Below are 16,909 nucleotides of genomic sequence, written 5' to 3'. Positions count from 1 at the left end.
AGAAGACTAGAATTTTCTGGATTCCTGGGGACGCACACAAACTACTCACTGGACAGAACAGATCTGAACAACAGACATGGACATATGATAGACAATATGGTCATGGAGAAAAAACGCTCAGCAGTTCTGACATTAGTAGTTGGAGAGAGAGAGAGAGAGAATGAGTTGTTTAGGGCTGTTCACTGAGGGTTTGAATGAAAATAGCTGCTGATTATAGTGTTATAGAATTTTTGTGAAAAGAAGAGACTTGAAGAAGCGCACGCACAAAAAATAGTTAGAAGCAATAGAAAATTTCAGATATATCCAATATTAATTTTTAGCTAAAGTGAACTTAGTGTCAGCAGCTCTTCCTTTGCATGCTGCTGCTGTCAGTTTGTTGTCATTTGTCGTAGCCAATTGGTTGATATGTGGTAGCCAATGAGAGTAGCTGAATCTAATGATTCCTTTTGGCAGAAGATACAAATTGATTACATTTGTTTTATTATGGATTTTAAGGTTGGTCACTGATTTTCGTATTTACAGTATTTATTTTATTGTACGTGTTATGAGTTGTTGAAACCAACAAATATAAATACAAAAAATGAATATTGTAACAGATTGACATGTAACTTAGCCCAAGGTCCACTTTTATTGTTGCAGTCAAATCCTTGAGTCTCTTACTTCGGAATTTGCAACAATTTCTGAGGAAGTGGTTAACTTGGCATCTAATAGCATAAAATAGCAGTCAACTGTATTCACAAAGCATAAGAAATTACTAATGATTAATGTGTTTGACCACCCACGTTCAACTCATGATTCGTGATATTCAGTTCCCATCATTTGTCATGCAAACAGGTATTAAAAACAGTACCAAATGAGTCAGACACATTAAGTGCCCTTTAACCATTGTTTTTCACATTTTACATGTGTGCGAATGTGCGCGCGGTGTGTGTGTGTGTGTGTGTGTGTGTGTGTGTGTGGGGGGGGGGGGGGGGGGGGGCCTTTTGAAATGGACCTCCTACTTATTTATTCTTTTCTGTAGTACCATTGAAGTGTCAGCAACATTTTTCTCCTCCTTCATAAATGTGGAGAAGAAACATGTTGCTTGTAAATGTAATGTCTTTTTTTCCCCATCATGTCGATGTTCTGTTTAGTGCAGCCTGTTATTCGTATGAGTAACTTTTCTATCTAGTCTAAAATTTAGATCTGCTGGTAGAGAATAAATACTCTCATAATTAGTCTTCTCTTCATATAGCAAATCCCCACAACAATATTTCTCTATGACGAGATCAAATTTGATTAAAATTCAGCATCTGAGTAAAGTGTCATTGAATGTAAAATATTCGTGCAAATTTGATGATTCTGTCATTGAATTAGCAAAGCTACAACTGCAATTATACATCATGCTTTAGGGAAATTATATAAATCTAAATCCTGATCAGCAGATCTTAATTTATGCTATGTTTCCAATTATTGCCATACTACTCTGTGAAAGATAGTGTAGTGGATCTTCAAAAAGTGAAGGTTTTAAAGAAGGGGAGAAGGAAAAGTGAAATGGAATAGAGGTAAATTATAATGAAGGACGAAGTGGTGAATGTTCAAACAGATTGTGAGGTTAAAAGGAGAAATGTCAGAAGTAGTGTAACCAATACGGAAAGCTGTAGAGACAATAAGGAGTAATGGTGAGATTGAGTGAGCAATGGAGAAAAAAAATTTAAACTGTCCAGAAATTATGGTTTTAGCTACTACAAAAGTAATTTTGGCTGAATTTTTGTGAATGCCTTTGCAAAACTTGACAAAATTGATCAAAAATGTAATTTTTTACAGTTTGCCCATGTGGCTTATAGTACCTGAGTCACTGCCAGACAAGCAGTTGATACGTGCAGCATCACATTTCCAAGGTCATCGCCCACCATTGTGGGTCTGGGGCACTTCAGAAGGTGCTGCTTTGGTGCGCATGGCTGAGCTGCATGCAACTACTACTGACAGGCAAGTAATGTTTCTTCATAATAGTACACAGAGTAAACACTGACTCCACTGTGTATTTGAGCCTAATGGGTGAGTTACTCAGTGTTGTTTTGATTCTCTCAGAGGAACAGTAATCATGCACATAAATCTCTTATTCATTACAGAGACGGTGAATACTATAGTTTTACTTACATATTTATGTATACAATATATGATTAAAAAAGTTAGCCTGTAACGTAGTTTTGCGCATAAGTGACTGAGTAATACTAAAGGAAATAACATAGGAAAAAAATCAGAAATGCATTTTTGAGGCATTATGCTTGCCTTTGTCTGTAAAATTATTGATTTATAAAATCCAGTTGTGAAAATCTATGTGACCATTATCAAGTGGAATACTGTGAATTTCTACAATAGAGTGTAAGTGATATTTACGTGGCTGTTACATCATACCATGGCAGTTAGGCAAAAAAAAAAAAAAAAAAAAAAAAAAAATAACTTGTAAATAACAACATATTACCCACATTGTGCTTCAGCACATAATCAAAGAGTAAAATATATCTGACTTCTATGTGTGGCAGTATCACATCCGTTTGTTGGATATTTTAGCTTCAAGAATGGGTCTACATTAATTAGGAACAAAACTGTGATAATCCTGTTTTGCCACTCCAACCACACTGCACCTCACCACCTGCACCATAACAGAAAGTGAGGCACAGGCTCACTTCATTATGCGCAAATTGCCTGCACCAATGCTTGGTAGCTTACGTCTGACCGCCAAGTGGTAGCACGGTCGATTGTTAAAGGAAGCATTGCATCGAGGTCAACATGTGCAGTCGACAGACAGCACCACCTTGAGAAACTGACTAAAAACCCTACATTATTTAATCCTAGAGTTGGATGCACTTATTTTCATTCTGTTGTGATTTCGCTCTCTTGTCTCTACTCTTAGGCCTCTCGGTACCTCCTCGGCCTTAGCATGGATAGTACTTGCCTTCATTTGGAACTTCTGCTTCTACATCCACATACATACATAGTCTGCAAGCCACCACAAGGTGTGTGGTGGAGGGTACCTAGTACCACTACTAGTCATTTCCACTCACAAATACAGCAAGAGAAAAACGACTGTCTACATGACTCCACACGAGCCTTGATCTCTTTACTATCTTCAAGGTGCTGACACAAAATATATGTTGTTTGATGGCCTGGAGGCTCGGCACGAGAAATTTCAGAAACTGCGTTATTTATCGGATGTTCAGGGATTGCTGTGGTGAGTGGCTTCAACATGATACGAAACCATAGGTGAAACAACGTCCAGACTTCCGTGAGGTGGGCAGCCATCCCTCATTACAGATGTCGGACGTCATAGTCTGGGGCGATGGGTAAAATAGGACAGTGGGTGAACTGTGGTGGAATTAACATGAGACTTTAATGCTGGGTGGGATCCTTTCACCCTCAGTCGAAAGGGGAGGCAGAACACCTTGCATGGACTCTTAAGACAAATGAAGTAGTGCATTGGAGATGCCCTAGTGAAAGATGCACTCGTGTTTTCTCAGTTCTTATAGGTCCAGCTCAGTTGATGAGAAGATCCCAACTGAACTGCTCTACAAGTGCTAGCCATACATGGTGCTGAATTCCCGCAGCCTGCCCTGATATCTCCAAGGGCACCGACATCACTGCAATACACACCAGGATCCTCATCCGAGCTCATGCTTTTGCTTGCCACAAGTGCTCAATTGCAGCAGTCGTCCATGGCTAGTGGAGTAGGAGAATCTTCATGCTGCAGATGGAGGACAGGCTGGTGGCCTGCCATTGAAATCAACTCCACCCAGGACCAGGGAATTGGCCTCCACACATAAATTGTGAGCCTTCCTCTCTCTATGGATTCAGGTCCTCACTTTCTCCGTTCTTGGGACCCTTCTCTGATTCCGCCCCCATCTCATACGTTGAGTACAATCTTGCCTACTTCACCCTTCTCCAATGGTTTTTCCAGCCCTGTGCACCAATGTCAGGGCCCGGGTGTGGACGAAATTCAGCAGGAAATGGTGGTGCCAAATGGTCAGCAGATTCTGTACCAGCCAATTCCTACTCCTACCCTCCAAGGCGCCGGATTTCTTCGTGGATCCAGCTCCAGTATTAGCATCCATGGTCATCTGCCTGTGTTGGAGCCATCACCGTCAGCCTGATTTTTGGACTGTGGAGGAAGGACGCTGGGTTTCCACAATCTCGGTCACCCTGCCAGGGGGAAAGAATTGTGGAAACCTTCTATTACCATTCCGATTGCACCAGCACCTCACCGGTCATTACCATAACAGTACGCGAGCTGCTGGCTCAACTCATTAAGATTCAGCTCATCGGCACCCAGCAGCTCAGATCTGGCCACCAGTCAGTGGCATTATCAAACATCAAAGTTAGCATTGCATCAAGATTGGCACATGTAGCTGATGGACAGTGCCACCTTGCGGAACTGATTAGCAATGTACAATATAATCTCGGAGCAGAATTCACTCATTCTCATTCAGTTATTGTTTGTTCCCATCCTCACTTGACTCTACTTTCGAGACTCTCCGTACCTAACTGGACTCAACCTGTCGTACTTGGACTTTGTACGGAACTTCTAAACAGTTTTCTCATTAAAGAGATTTTGATATTATAGGTGCATTTATTTTTATGTGTAGTTACTTCAAAGACTATGCATATCATAAAAATTGCATAAATTATAAATGCTGTTACTGTTTTTATCATCTTTTACATAAATTGCATCAAACCACTGCTCGTGTACATTGTATATATGACAGATGAGGCTGTTGATGGGAAAAACACATGCACAGATTGTATTTTTCGTGTGCTATCATCAAAGGTCATACACTACAGAGTAAACATGTGCTGTATGATTAACTTAATATCATTTCTAAATTAGTTGACAAACATTCTGTGTTAGAATACAACTATATGAGTTAGGAAGGGAACGGGAACTTTATTTAAGGTGTGGTGTAATAGAATATAAGTCATCAGCTTTAAAATACTTCAGAGTAACTTGATTGCTCTTAAAGTCCAGCAAATGTGGCAGTAATAATCATATATACCACGTTACTCATTGTAACAGAGGTACTGAATATGAACACAATTGCATGTACAGACAATATAAACACTGTAAACTGCATAATAAAACTATAAGGTACTAAGCCTCATCCACACTGAAGTTTCAGTGGCTGCAGTGATATTGTTATTGTTTGCTCTTTCCCACTGTCTCATAGTCTGTTACACGCAGCTAAGAACTGCCTCATGACTCATTTACTTGGAAAGATTATTCAGGAACTTGACTGAATATAGTATGGAAAATTGATGCCATTTTATGTGGTTACTACTATCCATGAGTCTTGCTCGTAAGTGTGACAGTGGTATCAGAAGCCATTCATTTTGAAAACTTTCTTTGATCCCCTAATAGTTATATGCTTATTCATGACCAATTTACCAAACACTTACAAATAGTACTTAAATATTCTATAACACACACTGCTGGAAACCATGATCTACACAGGGCTGGTTCAAGAACTTTTATCCACACAAGCTACTTATTATTTGGCATCCCCTCCCCCCCCCCCCCCCCCCCCCCGCTCCCCCCTCTCCATTTCCCTTGTATACTTACTCATCACTTATTCATTGCCATATACACTGCATACAAATCTTGCACTTCCACTCAGATTAGTACCCCATGTGGCCAACACTAGTTGTGACATGTCCTGTAGAGAAATCTTATAGTTTTGGTGTCCCTCTCAGCCCTGTGCCTCAAATGGCAGCTTGTGTTACTTGGACATTAAGCTGGACCTGGATCTATAATATCTATAATAGTTCTGTCTTTTCTGGACCACCTACAACTTCTGTAAAATATTGACAATGAAATTTTTAGCCAGGTGCATACAGTTCTAGCAGAAATTTGTTGGTAAGCAAATTAGTATCAATATATTTGTTACCAAAGTATAAAATTTGAGTTTCCAAAGTCATCTTAAAAGGCATCCACTACTAAATATTGGATGTTAATATTAATGTGATACGTGCCCAGTTTATTGTTTACTCTCCTCACTTTTGATGTCAGTTGATAGTGTAAAAGAGTTGTTGCATTTGGTTTACAATGATATTTATTATTAACATTTTGATTTTTTACTGAGGTTTATGCTATTTTATCTGTTTGTTAGTAATAATTCATTACACTCTCATATTACATTACATTTAGAACTCAAGAAAATATAATGCTGGAGCAAGTTCGCAAGTCTCATCCTGGACGACGAGTACCACACGTGCTGGAGCTATCACGGGAAGTTCCCACTCCAAAGGAGCTACAGACAAGTTATTGTAAATTGCGAGAACTTTGTACACCAGGTGTGTGTAAGCGTTTGTCAGCAATCTACTTTTTGTAACAGCACATGACTTTTTCATTCTACTGAAAGCCAACCTATAATTGAATGTGATCATAAAAGTAAATTCTCTCTCTCTCTCTCTCTCTCTCTCTCTCTCTCTCTCTCTCGCTCTCGCCACCCCTCCTCCACCCCTCACACACACACACACACACACACACACACACACACATTGTAACGTGTAGGACATGCATGCATGCGTTTCATTGTATTTTTGCATGTCAGTTATGATGCATTTATACAATTTTGTAGTTGAATTTAGCCTTTATTTGCTTGATTAGAGAGGTAATTGCATGTGCAGAAAATTAATAACTACAAATATAGTAGAAATTAGCAGAAAATTTAGGAATAAAAAAATACCACTCACTGAACAGCAGAAACCTTGAGTCGTCAACAGGCACACACAGAAGGAAGAGAAAACTTGCTAGATTTTGGAACAAATCATTTGCAGAGCTAGAGCACGCACCCCCCCCCCCCCCCCCCCCCCCACCACCACACCCCCTTTTTCACACACACACACACACACACACACACACACACACACACACACACACACCTGTGCAACTAAATTCTAGCCCTATGTAAAATCACTGAGTATATCAAAGGCTTTCATCCAGTCACTCATTGACCAGAACAGGGTGGAAGTTGAAGACAGAAAATGAAAGCTGAAGTTTTAAATTTTGTGTTTAAGAAATTGTTCATGCAGGAGAATCATACAAAGCATACCAATGTTTTACTATCGCAAGGAGTCCCATATGGATATCATAGTAATAAGTATCCCTGCCCCCCATGAACCATGGACCTTGCCGTTGGTGGGGAGGCTTGCGTGCCTCAGTGATACAGATAGCCATACCGTAGGTACAACCACAACGGAGGGGTATCTGTTGACAGGCCAGACAAACGTGTGGTTCCTGAAGAGGGGCAGCAGTCTTTTCAGTACTTGCAAGGGCAACAGTCTGGATGATTGACTGATCTGGCCTTGTAACAATAACCAAAACGGTCTTGCTGTGCTGGTACTGCGAACGGCTGAAAGCAAGGGGAAACTACGGCCGTAATTTTTCCCGAGGGCATGCAGCTTTACTGTATGATTAAATGATGATGGCGTCCTCTTGGGTAAAATATTCCGGAGGTAAAATAATTCCCCATTCGGATCTTCGGGCAGGGACTACTCAAGAGGATGTCGTTATCAGGAGAAAGAAAACTGGCGTTCTACGGATCGGAGTGTGGAATGTCAGATCCCGTAATCGGGCAGGTAGGTTAGAAAATTTAAAAAGGGAAATGGATAGGTTAAAGTTAGGTATAGTGGGAATTCGTGAAGTTCGGTGGCAGGAGGAACAAGACTTCTGGTCAGGTGACTACAGGGTTATAAACACAAAGTCAAATAGGGGTAATGCAGGAGTAGGCTTAATAATGAATATGAAAATAGGAATGCGGGTAAGCTACTACAAACAGCATAGTGAACGCATTATTGTGGCCAAGATAGATACGAAGCCCACACCTACTACAGTAGTACAAGTTTATATGCCAACTAGCTCTACAGATGACGAAGAAATTAAAGAAATGTATGATGAAATAAAAGAAATTATTCAGATAGTGAAGGGAGACGAAAATTTAATAGTCATGGGTGACTGGAATTCGAGTGTAGGAAAAGGGAGAGAAGGAAATGTAGTAGGTGAATATGGATTGGGGCTAAGAAATGAAAGAGGAAGCCGCCTGGTAGAATTTTGCACAGAGCACAACTTAATCATAGCTAACACTTGGTTTAAGAATGAATCATGATAGAAGGTTGTATACATGGAAGAACCCTGGAGACACTAAAAGGTATCAGATAGATTATATGATGGTAAGACAGAGATTTAGGTACCAGGTTTTAAATTGTAAGACATTTCCAGGGGCAGATGTGGACTCTGACCACAATCTATTGGTTATGACCTGTAGATTAAAACTGAAGAAACTGCAAAAAGGTGGGAATTTAAGGAGATGGGACCTGGATAAACTGAAAGAACCAGAGGTTGTACAGAGTTTCAGGGAGAGCATAAGGGAACAATTGACAGGAATGGAGGAAAGAAATACAGTAGAAGAAGAATGGGTAGCTTTGAGGGATGAAGTAGTGAAAGCAGCAGAGGATCAAGTAGGTAAAAAGACGAGTGCTAGTAGAAATCCTTGGGTAACAGAAGAAATATTGAATTTAATTGATGAAAGGAGAAAATATAAAAATGCAGTAAATGAAGCAGGCAAAAAGGAATACAAACGTCTCAAAAATGAGATCGACAGGAAGTGCAAAATGGCTAAGCAGGGATGGCTAGAGGACAAATGTAAGGATGTAGAGGCTTATCTCACTAGGGGTAAGATAGATACTGCCTACAGGAAAATTAAAGAGACCTTTGGAGATAAGAGAACCACTTGTATGAACATCAAGAGCTCTGATGGAAACCCAGTTCTAAGCAAAGAAGGGAAAGCAGAAAGGTGGAAGGAGTGTATAGAGGGTCTATACAAGGCCGATGTACTTGAGGACAATATTATGGAAATGGAAGAGGATGTAGATGAAGATGAAATGGGAGATACGATACTGCGTGAAGAGTTTGACAGAGCACTGAAAGACCTGAGTCGAAACAAGGCCCCCGGAGTAGACAACATTCCATTGGAACTACTGACGGCCTTGGGAGAGCCAGTCCTGACAAAACTCTACCATCTGGTGAGCAAGATGTATGAAACAGGCGAAATACCCTCAAACTTCAAGAAGAATATAATAATTCCAATCCCAAAGAAAGCAGGTGTTGACAGATGTGAGAATTACCGAACAATCAGTTTAATAAGCCACAGCTGCAAAATACTAACATGAATTCTTTACAGACGAATGGAAAAACTAGTAGAAGCCGACCTCGGGGAAGATCAGTTTGGATTCCGTAGAAATACTGGAACACGACTTATCTTAGAAGAAAGATTAAGGAAAGGCAAACCTACGTTTCTAGCATTTGTAGACTTAGAGAAAGCTTTTGACAATGTTGAGTGGAATACTCTCTTTCAAATTCTAAAGGTGGCAGGGGTAAAATACAGGGAGCGAAAGGCTATTTTCAATTTGTACAGAAACCAGATGGCAGTTATAAGAGTCGAGGGACATGAAAGGGAAGCGGTTGTTGGGAAGGGGGTAAGACAGGGTTGTAGCCTCTCCCCAATGTTATTCAATCTGTATATTGAGCGAGCAGTAAAGGAAACAAAAGAAAAATTCGAAGTAGGTATTAAAATCCATGGAGAAGAAATAAAAACTTTGAGGTTCGCCGATGACATTGTAATTCTGTCAGAGACAGCGAAGGACTTGGAAAAGCAGTTGAACAGAATGGATGGTGTTTTGAAGGGAGGCTATAAGATGAACATCAACAAAAGCAAAACGAAGATAATGGAATGTAGTCGAATTAAGTCGGGTGATGTTGAGGGTATTGGATTAGGAAATGAGACACTTAAAGTAGTAAAGGAGTTTTGCTATTTGGGGAGCAAAATAACTGATGATGGTCGAAGTAGAGAGGATATAAAATGTAGACTGGCAATGGCAAGGAAAGTGTTTCTGAAGAAGAGAAATTTGTTAACATCGAGTATAGATTTAAGTGTCAGGAAGTCATTTCTGAAAGTATTTGTATGGAGTGTCCCCATGTATGGAAGTGAAACGTGGATGGTAAATAGTTTGGACAAGGAGAGAATAGAAGGTTTCGAAATGTGGTGCTACAGAAGAATGCTGAAGATTAGATGGGTAGATCACATAACTAATGAGGAGGTACTGAATAGGATTGGGGAGAAGAGGAGTTTGTGGCATCACTTGACCAGAAGAAGGGATCGGTTGGTAGGACATGTTCTGAGGCATCAAGGGATCACCAATTTAGTATTGGAGGGCAGTGTGGAGGGTAAAAATCGTAGGGGGAGACCAAGAGATGAATACACTAAGCAGATTCAGAAGGATGTAGGTTGCAGTAGGTGCTGGGAGATGAAGAAGCTTGCACAGGATAGAGTAGCATCGAGAGCTGCATCAAACCAGTCTCAGGACTGAAGACCACAACAACAACAACAAGTATCCCTGGCATAGAGGCACAACTGAAGAGATGAAAATAAATAAGCCGCCAGGTCTGGAGGTCTGGATGAAATCCCACTTTGGTTTTACAAAAGAGTACTCTACAGCATTGGCTCCATACTTAGCTTGTACTAATTGTGAGTCTCTTGCCCAGTGCAAAGGCCCAAGTAACTGGAGAAAAGCACAGTTGACTCCTGTATACAAGAAGGGTAAAAGAATGGACCTGCAAAATTCGGACCAATTTCCTTAACATTGGTTTGCTGCAGAGTTCTAGAACATATTCAGAGTTCGAGTATAATAAATTTCCTAGAGGCCAAAAAGCTCATGCCAATGAATCAGCACAGATTTAGAAAGCATCACATGTGTGAAGCTCAGCTTGCATTTTCTTACATGACATACTACGAGCTATGGATGAAGGGCAGCAGACACATTCTATATTTCTAGATTTCTGAAAAGCATTTGATGTGGTTGCCCACTGCAGACTGTTAACGAAGATATGAGTGTATGAAATAAGTCCACAGATATCTTAGTGGCTTGAAGACTTCTTAAGAAATAGAACCCAGTATGTTGTCTTCGATGGTGAGTGTTCATGCGAGGCAAGGGTGTTGTCACAAGTGCCCCAGAGAAATGTGGTAGACCCGCTATTATTTTCTAGATGAATATCTGTTGTTTTTTTGTTGATGATTCTGTGGTGTGTGGAAAGGTGTTGAAGATGAGTGACTGTAAGACGATACAAGATAACTTAGACAAAATTTGTAGTTAGTGTGATGATTGACAGCTGGCTCTAAATGTAGAAAAATGTAAGTTAATGAGGATGAGTAGGAAAAACAAATCCACAATCTTAGAGTACAGCTTTACTAATGTCCTACTTCACACAGTCACATCATTTAAATATCTGGGCGTAACGTTGCGAAATGATATGAAGCTCCATTAGAGCTGCTGATTGCCCAGGGAAAATTATCCATGACAAAAATCTTCCATCTGGTGAGCAAGATGTATGAGACAGGTGAAATACCCTCAGACCTCAAGAAGAATATAATAATCTCAATTCCAGAGAAAGCAGGTGCTGAAAGGTGTGAAAAACTATCAGTTTAACAAGTCATGGCTGCAAAATACTAACATGAATCCTTTACAGAAGAATGGAAAAACTCATAGAAGCCGACCTAGGGATAGATCAGTTTGGATTCTGGAGAAATGTATTAACACACAAGGCAATACGACCCAACGACTTCTCATAGAAGACAGATTAAGGGAAGGCAAACCTACGTTTGTAGCATTGGTAGACTTAGAGAAAGCTTTTGACAATGTTGACTGGAATATATTGTTAAAAACAGTCTTGGTTGCAATTTTAGTTTTATTTTCTTTATTTTTAAACAACGCATTTCGCGTTATTTAGGCATCTTCTGGTTATCTTTTCTAGATGGATGCAAGAGGCACCCCTGTTAAGCACTGGTTTGCTGTTATGCCACATATGGACTGGAAGAATTTCTATTGACTGGATACTCTCTTTCAAATTCTAAAGGTGGCAGGGGTAAAATACAGGGTGCGAAAGGCTACTTACAATTTGTACAGAAACGAGATGGCAGTTATAAAGTTCGAGGGGCACGAAAGGGAAACAATGGTTGAGAAGGGAGTGAGAAGGTTCTAGCGTATGCCCGATGTTCAATGTGTATACTGAGCAAGCAGTAAAGGAAACAAAAGAAAAAAATTGGAGCAGGAATTAAAGTCCAGGGGGAAGAAATTTGCCGATGACATAATTATGTCAGAGACAGAATTCTGTCAGAGACAGAAAAGGGCTTGGAAGAGCAATTGAATGTAATGGACAGTGTCTTGAAAGGAGGATATAAGATGAACATCAACAAAAGCAAAATGGAATGTAGTATAATTAAATCAAGAGATACAAGATAATCAGATTATGAAATGAGGCACTTAAAGTAGTAAATGAGTTTTTCTGTTTGGGAAGCAAAATAACTGATGATGGTCGAAGTAGGGACGATATAAGATGTAGACTGGCAAAGGTGAGATAAGCATTTCTGAAGAAGAGAGATTTGTTAACATTGAGTACAGATTTAAGTGTCAGGAAATCCTCAATTTTATGGAGTGTAACCTTGTAAGGAAATGAAGCATGGACAATAAACAGTATAGACAATAAGAGAATAGCAGCTTTTGAAATTAGGTGCTACAGAAAAATGCTGAAAATTAGATAGGTAGATCATGTAACTAAGGAGGAGGTACTGAACAGACTTGTGGAGAAGAGAAATTTGTGGTACAACCTGACGAAAAGAGGGGATCAGTTTGTAGGTCACATTCTGAGTCATCAAAGAATCACCAATTTAGTACTGGAGGGAGGCGTGTAGGGTAAAAATCGTAGAGCAAGACCAAGAGATGAATATAGTAAGCAGATGCAGAGGGATGTTGGTTGCTGTAGTTACTGAGAGATGAAGAGGCTTGCACAGGATAAACTAGCATGGAGAGCTGCTTCAAACCAGTCTCTGGACTGAAGACCACAACAAAAACACCTTACTAACATGTTGTGGAGATGCAGTTGTGAGAGAATCCTGAAATAGTGATTTCTTAAGTTTATTAAGGGAGAAACTCAGGTCAAGTAAGGAAAATAGCTTATGAAAAAGCACATCCTTGGTTAAAAACAACAACAACTTGTGATGCTGCTAGATTTGTTACTGGTAGATTTAAACAACAGCAAAGTTTTATGGAGATGCTCTGGTAATTCAGATGGGAACTCCTGGAAGGAAGGTGAAATTGTTTTCGATGAACACTATTGAGAAAATTGACTGTTGAATGATCCTACTGCTGTCAACATACATGTTGCATAAGGACCAAGAAATTAGGGCTTAAATGGAGCATATTGACAGTCGCTTTTTTTCTTGCTCTGTCTGCAAGTGTAACAAGAAAGGAAATGCCTAGTGATGGTAAGGGATACCCTCTGCCACACAAGGTATGGTGGCGTGCGGAGTATGTGTGTAGATGTAGATGTAGACAGGGGCACAGTGTGTGGGTAGTTGTACTCCAACTCGACAAAGGATTTAGTCCATAAGCTAGCAATTTTTTTTTCTTTTTTGTGTGTTCTATCGATAACAACGCTTCTGTTGTTCGGTATGTAGTGTCCTTTACTCCTAACATGTTTACATTAAAGCTCATTCAGTATGTGGCTGAAAAGACTCCCTACACTTTTCAAATGTTAAGAATGAATTGGAACAAAAGATTTTGAGTGTTTTGATTGATAAGGCATCCAATCTATTTTTGAAAGCAGTATCGTGAATGTGTTAGCTGTTACTGGTGACCCTACTGAAATCCATCATTGAAACGATCTTATGGTTTGCTAGACATTATAAGCAAATGGCAATGACTTTGCGTTTAATTGCTTCCTGTAATTGTTTGGTAGTACAGGCTCAATTGTGAATTCATCATGCAAACAACTGGTGAACACACATCAGAAAATCAATAATGATCTACGAAAATTCTATGTTATATCCTCATTATATTGAAAACATTTATCTTCTTTAATGTTTTGGCCACAGAAAGTTCTGTAGTAGGAGTTACTATTGTCTCCCCTTCCCCTGAAGAAGTATAAATCTGATTCTGTTGAATATAGTGGCTTGTAATCTGAGCAGTTTATCTTCATCAGCCAACAAGCTTTTATGTATGAATGGAAAGGGCAACAAAATTGTTTTATGCATCACTTTAACTTACCTTCTGGATTATTTAGCAGTGTTACCATTATCTGCAAAGTATTAAAAGTTTGTTCATTGATGTATTAACTCATGTTTTGTAAATACAAGGACCATACTTGGTTGAGTATCGTATAGTTTATGTTCATCCGGTCCTTCTGACTGGAGTTTGTGTTGGTTTTATGGTACATTCTAAATAGAAAAGTAAATTTTTTAATCATTGGTATGCCACAATGTAAATACTGTGCTTTCTTGACTGTGTTAGTCTAACGTCAAATTTGAACAGACTATTTTCTTTTAGAAACCATTCGTCAGTTGTGGGTACAAGATAGCCACTTCATGTCACAACTGGAGTTAACACGGTGGTTGCACAGTGTGTCTCTGTGTTTGTGCAAAGCATCGGAGGCAGCCGCTCATCTTTTAAAAGGATTCACAGTGGTTCTTCAGGGTGAGTTTTAGCACTTTTGTACATGTCTGTTCTACAGATCATCTTCCACCAAGACTGTGTAAAAGATTTCGTGTTTGTATTCATTGACATGATATCAGTGTGTCCAAATTTCTTTTATCGGCATAGTCCATATCAATTGAGGCAGGCTAGGAAAAAATCTGCACATACCATTTTGAAGATGTGACTTTTGGGAAAAAAATTTAAAATGCTGTATCTCTGGACCATTTCTAGATATTTTGTTGTTTTTTTTATTTGAAAGATAATTGTTTTATGATTACAAAGAAATCCTCCATTTGAACTTACCTGTCAAAGTTCTTTTACTGTAGCCTACTGATTTTTATATATATATATATATATATATATATATATAATGAAAGGAAAACAATTTTTTTTTTTTTTTTCAAAAATGCCAATCCATAAATTTTTATTTTTTTCTGTTGATTAGTACCATATAGGTCTACATTCCCTGAAAAGAAGAGCTTCCACTTTAAGGTTGAACAGATTTGAAAAACAATTGAAATTTTTGCCATACATAAAACCTGTTTTATTACCACATTACCGTGTAACAGGCTCTTGAAAATCAAAACATAGCCTTATTTAACATAATTTCAGTTTTGAAGGATGAGTAAGAGACTCATTTTTCAAGCATTTTAAATGGTTACAAAATGTATGTGAAAGGTCAATTTATACAACTTCTGTGTACTCTGTTTTGTACTGAAACTAGCCAGTCAATGAACTAGAAATGTGTTCCATTGCTTCAGTATCTTTCTTTGATATAGAGTGGTGCCTTCCTGTTGAACCAGTAGGAACTGGAGCATTTACAATCTTCAAAATATTGTGAATGGAAGTGAGAAGTGGTGGCGTTGTTGTTGTCCCTAAGCTGGAAACCTATATCCAGCAGCTGATCCATGTGGTAGCATAAAGTTCACTATTATTTTGTTTAACTCATAACTGGTGTTTATAATCTCTGCAATCCACCAGTCACAGTCATACACACATGCTACAAACATCCCACTTTTGAGGATGTGAATCTGCATATTATCCTGCTGTTTCTGAGGTGTTGGCTGAAAGAACAAAATTTCTTCTTTCGTGCTTGCAATAAGAGTTCACCCATCACTCTGAGTCCAAAAATGTGTCTTCTGAATCCCTTTCTTAGGAGTAGTTTGTTTGGACAATTCTTCTTTTTTCTGCTCATGGAATTCTTCGATTTCCTCTTTGGACAAAAGAATGATGGCTGTGGATGTGTAAGATTTCACGACTCTCATAAGATTCTCAGCATTCTGAATCACAGCTGCATTTGGCCTGGAAAGATTATGTTTTGTAGCATGGTGCTTCAGCCGGCCTCCTACACCATTACAAGGCCCTTTCCTGTGACCAATAGCACTGTATACCCAGTCAGTTGGCACAAGCGACTTACTCAATTCAACCAGCTGGTAACGATTTTTAAAATGACTAGGAGCACCATCAGAAATAATGATGATCTTCTCTGCCCCTGTTTGCAGTTGAAAAATTTTGCACATTGCTAGCAAAGCATGTGCGAATCATGTCCTGTGTCATCACTTATAACTGCAACACTTGTGGTCCTGTTTTGAAAATATGTCACTCCTGTAAAAATGGAAATCTGCTCATTACTCCAGTGATACCCTTGTAATTCTTTTGGGAGGATTACAGACCAGTTCTGAGTAAAATCACAGTGAAGCACGAAACATAGTTCTTCAGCCTGTACACACTCTTTAACTTCTGCAATGTGTTGTAGCAATTTCTTCAGATGCTGGTGTGTTACTGCTTTCACCGACCATTTACCAAGTTTATCAATGAAACTGTCAAAGGCAACAGTTTTCTTAATTGATTTTCTTCCCATATCGCATATGTAATTTCTGCAAAGTTATCTTCTATGTCTTCCAGGCCAAGTGTCTGTAAAGGCATTCTTGAAACAAACAGGTCTCTTGCTTTATGTTGCAGATTAGTAATGACTTCACACGCCCAACCAAGGTGTTATATGTCACGTGCTCCAGTAAGTTCTTCAAAGTTACCACACAAAGTTCAAAATTCGCGCAGTACACACATACACAGACATCTCTAGATGGGTATGGAACTACCCACTTAGGTTTTAGTGCATAACATTTTGACCTTCCAATACGTGAAGTTGTATAGTTACTTTTATAAATTGCAAAAGTTTCTTTAATACTGTGAGTCATGTACCTCTTCACTTTCACAACTTTTTTGACCTTCAACTGTTACAGTTATAGTGTCTTTTTTGTTTGCACTCTGGTGAGAACAGTCCCATTTATCTTCTAGGTAAATGACTGCACTATTTGAACTCGAGCTGCTTCTACAGGATGACCATAATAGG

The 16,909-nt window shown here is 39.2% G+C and overlaps 1 protein-coding gene across 1 annotated transcript in view; it reads left to right on the top strand.

The window, feature by feature from the left end:
• The window catches only part of LOC124805027 (myotubularin-related protein 10-B), a 107,955-nt gene that overhangs the window by 24,709 nt on the left and 66,337 nt on the right, over nucleotides 1–16,909 (top strand). The window contains exons 7-9 of the mRNA XM_047265437.1: nucleotides 1,807–1,968; nucleotides 6,179–6,324; nucleotides 14,410–14,556. Of these exons, the coding sequence (XP_047121393.1) occupies nucleotides 1,807–1,968; nucleotides 6,179–6,324; nucleotides 14,410–14,556 (455 nt within the window). The remainder of the gene's footprint in view (nucleotides 1–1,806; nucleotides 1,969–6,178; nucleotides 6,325–14,409; nucleotides 14,557–16,909) is intronic.

The sequence above is a fragment of the Schistocerca piceifrons genome, chromosome 7 (genome assembly GCF_021461385.2).
Source record: "Schistocerca piceifrons isolate TAMUIC-IGC-003096 chromosome 7, iqSchPice1.1, whole genome shotgun sequence".
Classification (NCBI taxonomy): domain Eukaryota; kingdom Metazoa; phylum Arthropoda; class Insecta; order Orthoptera; family Acrididae; genus Schistocerca; species Schistocerca piceifrons.
This window is presented reverse-complemented; position numbering and strand designations above follow the sequence as displayed.